At 40.5% G+C, this 6,319-nt stretch overlaps 1 protein-coding gene across 5 annotated transcripts in view; it reads right to left on the bottom strand.

Annotated features, from left to right (window-relative positions):
- Positions 1-1,218: 1,218 nt before the first annotated feature.
- LOC106602833 (septin-4) overlaps positions 1,219-6,319 on the bottom strand; it is a 28,849-nt gene continuing 23,748 nt past the window's right edge. For all 5 annotated transcript variants that reach the window (XM_014195753.2, XM_014195747.2, XM_014195749.2 and 2 more), the window contains 3 exons: positions 1,760-1,856; positions 1,492-1,634; positions 1,219-1,314 (listed from right to left, as the gene is read on the bottom strand). In XM_014195753.2, coding sequence (XP_014051228.1) covers positions 1,285-1,314; positions 1,492-1,634; positions 1,760-1,856 — 270 coding nt within the window. In that variant the 3' untranslated portion in view covers positions 1,219-1,284. The remainder of the gene's footprint in view (positions 1,315-1,491; positions 1,635-1,759; positions 1,857-6,319) is intronic.

Below are 6,319 nucleotides of genomic sequence, written 5' to 3'. Positions count from 1 at the left end.
AAAAAGGACACTTACCTAAACTCTTCCTCTATGTCCTCTTAGTTGCAAAGGTAGGAGCTAGTCTCTTTCCAAGAGACTTCTGCCCAAAATGCAGTCCATGGGGGTCTAGAAGTATATGTCTGACTTTGTTTTGGGTCACCACATAACCCGTTCGGATGCATTTAAGATGCATTAGTTTGTATCCATGAAAATGTCCCTCGTCCGCCCAGTTGATCAAGACGGAATAACGTTATGTCAAGGAGGTCCGATAGTTTTTTCTGTCTGCCTTAGAGTACTCAGATTTCTCTGCAATGTAGGTAAACTACTGACAACACCATCTACAGTATATTGCACAATGACACGAATATCTCCCAATGCCTCAAATTGTGGAGAAAAATAAAACCGCCCATGTCAAGCTGTGCATGAGATGAAGTCAAGCCGGCCAAGTACCCTATGCTAACATTTCAGCATGATAAAGGCTTTCTCTCATAAATAATAACATGCAACCGGCTTATTTCGTATTAACTTGATCTTTCACGTCTTAAAGTAAATGGACTGTTGTTTCTCTTTGCTTATTCAAGCTGTTTTGCCATAATATGGACTTGGTCTCTTACCAAAAAGGGCAATCTTCTGTATACCACCCCTACCTTGTCACAACACAACTGACTGGCTCAAATGCATTAAGGAAAGAAATACCCCAAATTAACTTTTAACAAGGCACACCTGTTAATTGAAATGCATTCCAGGTGACTACCTCATGAAGCTGGTTGAGAGAATGCCAAGAGTGTGCAAAGCTGTCAAGGCAAAAGGTGGCTACTTTGAAGAATCTTAAATATAAAATATTTTTTGATTTGTTTAACACTTTGATTACATGTGTTATTTCATAGTTTATGGCTTCACTATTATTCTACAATGTTGAATGTAAAAATAAAAATGTAAAAATAAAGAAAAACCCTTGAATGAGTAGGTGTTCTAAAACTTTTGACTGGTAGTATATGTAAAGTCAGTAAAAAAAAGTGAACTAGCCCTTTATTACTCCTGTATGAGCAGAGAAAAATACTTGTCAGCACCCACTGTGTGTTTGATATGCTCCTTGTTCTCTTAAGTAAAGCATTCCTCACTGAAGTCAAAAGCATTTTGTCTCATCATCTAACACAATAGAATGAGAAAGATTGAAAACAAACTAAACTGACACAGTATACTGTACACACAGTATCAAAAAGGGACACCGATACTACATTTAGCTTGTGTCTTTATTCCAGTAGTAGTGTATCATCTTTTGTTTTACACCAAAGGCCTCCTGGATTAGATTGAGGTGTGGCAGAAGTCATAATCCTAAAAGAGAATGAAGTTAATGGAGATTTTACATATTAATTGGCAATAAAGTATTATTCTATTCAATTAATAACTTATTTAATACGATCAATATTATTTCATCAATCAACAAAAAAATAAAAAATATGATTTTGGTCTAAGCACAAGGACAAATCTCTTTCGCGTGTGTCTCCCTACCACAGTGCGTTGGCTCTTGCACAGCCACTGTGCTCTGTAACTCTCGTAGTGTGTGTCATGGGTCATGTCCTTCAAGTCCTGCATATGAGTCCTCACCAACATGTTCCTCAGGTGGACAAAGTCACTGTGATATGGGTTCTCCACTGACAGCACAACAAGACAACAGTGAACTGCAATAAACTTAAATGGAGTGTACAGTACATTTATCTGAAGTTTACTTACAAGGTGTGTGAGTGTGCATGTTCATGTATGTCTATTTATTCTGCACCTTCCACCACTCCCCAGGGGTAGAGACGGGCACGGAGCCGCCGACCATTAACATCCACCACCATGTTACTGCCGATCACTGCAAACGGAACACTCCTCTGACAGAGAATGAGAGACAGAAACTTATAGAACACACTTCCTCATTTAGCAGCAGGGTAAATCCATTTGAACGGATTTGATTTTGTTGTTATTGACAGCATCGCTTTTGATTTAAACAAAACTTTCCTTACATGTTTGCCCATGGAAGAAGTGGTGAGAAAGGGACTTTTTTGACCTGAATGCAAAAACATTTAGGAGATAAAGGTCCTCAAAGTTCACCCATTTTGCATACCTTACGAGACAATGTCTTATTACTGGAAAAGATAAACGGTTGAGTTTGATATCATTTAAAAGCTTAGTGTTGTCAAACTATTTTATTATATCATTATAAAAAAATAAAACATTTTTAAACCTTTAATGTCAATTATCTAAAAACGTGTCAACTCAGATTGTCATTCGCATGTGTGGTAGCTTAGACCCTATAGCACATCTGAAGCTTTTGTGTTGTGCCCGCCATCGGTTGGGACAACATGCTCTTGAATAAAGCGTGGGTGTCATTTCAAGCTTAGAAATAAGTCACGGAATGGACCTGTCCCTTCAGACCACTGCAATTTAGCTGGTACACCCCTAACCCACCAACCGGCGAGGACGCTGTAATCAACTTATCTGATAAGGTACTTACTACACATCAGGCGTCTGCTTTAAGCAAAGGCCTCCCTTTTGTCCCCACATGAAACCAACTCTTGAGATAAAGAGTGATCTTTTTTAGCTTTTTTTGAAAAATATACAGTGAGGGAAAAAAGTATTTGATCCCCTGCTGATTTTGTACGTTTGCCCACTGACAAAGAAATGATCAGTCTATAATTTTAATGGTAGGTTTATTTGAACAGTGAGGGACAGAATAACAACAACAAAAATCCAGAAAAAGACACATCAAAAATGTTATCAATTGATTTGCATTTTAAATGAGGGAAATAAGTATTTGACCCCCTCTCAAATCAGAAAGATTTCTGGCTCCCAGGTGTCTTTTATACAGGTAACAAACTGAGATTAGGAGCACACTCTTAAAGGGAGTGCTCCTAATCTCAGCTTGTTACCTGTATAAAAGACACCTGTCCACAGAAGCAATCAATCAGATTCCACTCTCCACCATGGCCAAGACCAAAGAGCTCTCCAAGGATGTCAGGGACAAGATTGTAGACCTACACAAGGCTGGAATGGGCTACAAGACCATCGCCAAGCAGCTTGGTGAGAAGGTGACAACAGTTGGTGCTATTATTCGCAAATGGAAGAAACACAAAAGAACTGTCAATCTCCCTCGGTCTGGTGCTCCATGAAAGATCTCACCTCGTGGAGTTGCAATGATCATGAGAACGGTGAGGAATCAGCCCAGAACTACACGGGAGGATCTTGACAATGATCTCAAGGCAGCTGGGACCATAGTCACCAAGAAAACAATTGGTAACACACTACGCCGTGAAGGACTGAAATTCTGCAGCGCCCGCAAGGTCCCCCTGCTCAAGAATACATACACATGCCCGTCTGAAGTTTGCCAATGAACATCTGAATGACTCAGAGGACAACTGGGTGAAAGTGTTGTGGTCAGATGAGACCAAAATGGAGCTCTTTGACATCAACTCAACTCGCCGTGTTTGGAGGAGGAGGAATGCTGCCTATGACCCCAAGAACACCATCCCCATCATCAAACATGGAGGTGGAAACATAGCGCTTTGGGGGTGTTTTTCTGCTAAGGGGACAGGACAACTTCACCGCATCAAAGGGACGATGGACGGGGCCATGCAAATCTTGGGTGAGAACCTCCTTCCCTCAGCCAGGGCATTGAAAATGGGTCATGGATGGGTATTCCAGCATGACAATGACCCAAAACACACAGCCAAGGCAACAAAGGAGTGGCTCAAGAAGAAGCACATTAAATCTCCAGACCTTAACCTGTTAGGGCTAGGGGGCAGTATTGACACGGCCGGATAAAAAACGTACCCGATTTAATCTGGTTACTACTCCTGCCCAGTAACTAGAATATGCATATAATGATTGGCTTTGGATAGAAAACACCCTAAAGTTTCTAAAACTGTTTGAATGGTGTCTGAGTATAACAGAACTCATATGGCAGGCCAAAACCTGAGAAGATTCCATGCAGGAAGTGGCCTGTCTGACAAGTTGTGTTTCATCTTGGCTCTTTTTATTGAAGACTGAGGATCTTTGCTATAACGTGACACTTCCTACGGCTCCCATAGGCTCTCAGAGCCCGGGAAAAAGCTGAACGATATCGAGGTAGCCTCTGGCTGAAACACTTTATCGCGTTTGGCAAGTGGCCGATCAGAATACTATGGGCTTAGGCGCATGCACGAGTCGACCCCATGCTTTATTTTCTTTCGTCTGTTTACCTAAACGCAGATTCCCGGTCGGAATATTATCGCTTTATGAGAAAAATTGCATAAAAATAGATTTTACACAGCGGTTGACATGCTTCGAAGTACGGTAATGGAATATTTAGATTTTTTTTGTCACGAAATGCGCCATGCACGTCACCCTTATTTACCCTTTCGGATAGTGTCTTGAACGCACGAACAAAACGCCGCTATTTGGATATAACTATGGATTATTTTGAACCAAACCAACATTTGTTATTGAAGTAGAAGTCCTGGGAGTGCATTTTGACGAAGACAGCAAAGGTAATAACATTTTTCTTATAATAAATCTGACTTTGGTGAGTGCTAAACTTGTTGGGTGTCTAAATAGCTAGCCCTGTGATGCCGGGCTATCTACTGAGAATATTGCAAAATGTGCTTTCACCGAAAAGCTATTTTAAAGTCGGACATATCGAGTGCATAGAGGAGTTCTGTATCTATAATTCTTAAAATAATTGTTATGCTTTTTGTGAACGTTTATCGTGAGTAATTGAGTAAATTCACCGGCAGTGTTCGGTGGGAATGCTAGTCACATGCTAATGTAAAAAGCTGTTTTTTGATATAAATATGAACTTGATTGAACAAAACATGCATGTATTGTATAACATAATGTCCTAGGGTTGTCATCTGATGAAGATCATCAAAGGTTAGTGCTACATTTAGCTGTGGTTTGGGTTTATGTGACATTATATGCTAGCTTGAAAAATGGGTGTCTGATTATTTCTGGCTGGGTACTCTGCTGACATAATCTAATGTTTTGCTTTCGTTGTAAAGCCTTTTTGAAATCGGACAGTGTGGTTAGATTAACGAGAGTCGTCTTTAAAATGGTGTAAAATAGTCATATGTTTGAAAAATTTAAGTTTTTTCATTTTTGAGGAATTTGAATAACGCGCCACGGGATTAACACTGGCTGTTGAGTAGGTGGGACGCAAGCGTCCCACCTAGCCCATAGAGGTTAAACCCATAGAAAATCTGTGGAGGGAGCTGAAGGTTTGAGTTGCCAAACGTCAGCCTCGAAACCTTAATGACTTGGAGAAGATCTGCAAAGAGGAGTGGGACAAAATCCCTCCTGAGATGTGTGCAAACCTGGTGGCCAACTACAAGAAACGTCTGACCTCTGATTGCCAACAAGGGTTTTGCCACCGAGTACCAAGTCATGTTTTGCAGAGGGGTCAAATACTCATTTCCCTCATTAAAATGCTAATCAATTTATAACATTTTTGACATGCGTTTTTCATGATTTTTTTGTTGTTATTTTTTCTCTCACTGTTCAAATAAACCTACCATTAAAATTATAGACTGATCATTTCTTTGTCAGTGGGCAAACGCACAAAATCAGCAGGGGATCAAATATTTTTTCCCCTCACTGTAACTTAGGCATATGTTTGGCAAGTCTAATGACTCCAATGATGCACAAAGGGCCAATATCTCTGACTATATTAATAAAGCTGTCAGCATAAAACAATGTTTTCTGGACAGGGGTTACTCCACTCCGTGTTTGGAAGAGGCATACCAAATTGCGCTCTCTAAACCTCGCCAGGCTATACAAAACAAAGTTAAAACTTCTGAGTTGTTTGTTACTTGCATTTCTACATTCACTGGCATATGCTCACCTCAGACCCAGCCAGGAATTCAAGGATCCCCCCTTTTTCATCTACAAATGGGACCCCAATTTTGAGTTGACTAGTCCGTGCCAGCCTCAACACGGGTTCTAAACAAACCCTCTTTACTCCCCTGAGACGGAAACTACCCCTGTGGCAATTGAGCTCAGTGCAACACCAATACAACACCTCAGCGTTCTGACACCCTAGGTCTGGAGAAAGATAAGAGGTAAAGGCCATAATAAAATGTGATTTACATCCTACGCTGTGTTTGTGATAACATGTACGTGGGCAAGATATCCAGAAGCTTGAAAGAGAATTATTGAACATAAGAGTTCTATAAAGACACCAGGATGAAAATGACCGTTGCTTGTCACTTTGTACAGTTCTCAGTGTCTTCTCTACACTTAAAGGGCATTTAGAAGGTGGAAGTGTCACCAATATGAGATGACGACGACAGTAAACTCTGGCAGAGAGAACTCTTTTGAAGAT

Source organism: Salmo salar, chromosome 04 (assembly GCF_965601325.2).
Source record: "Salmo salar chromosome 04, fSalSal1, whole genome shotgun sequence".
NCBI lineage: Eukaryota > Metazoa > Chordata > Actinopteri > Salmoniformes > Salmonidae > Salmo > Salmo salar.
The sequence above is the reverse complement of the archived record's forward strand: the minus strand, read 5'-3'. Positions and strand labels throughout refer to the sequence as shown.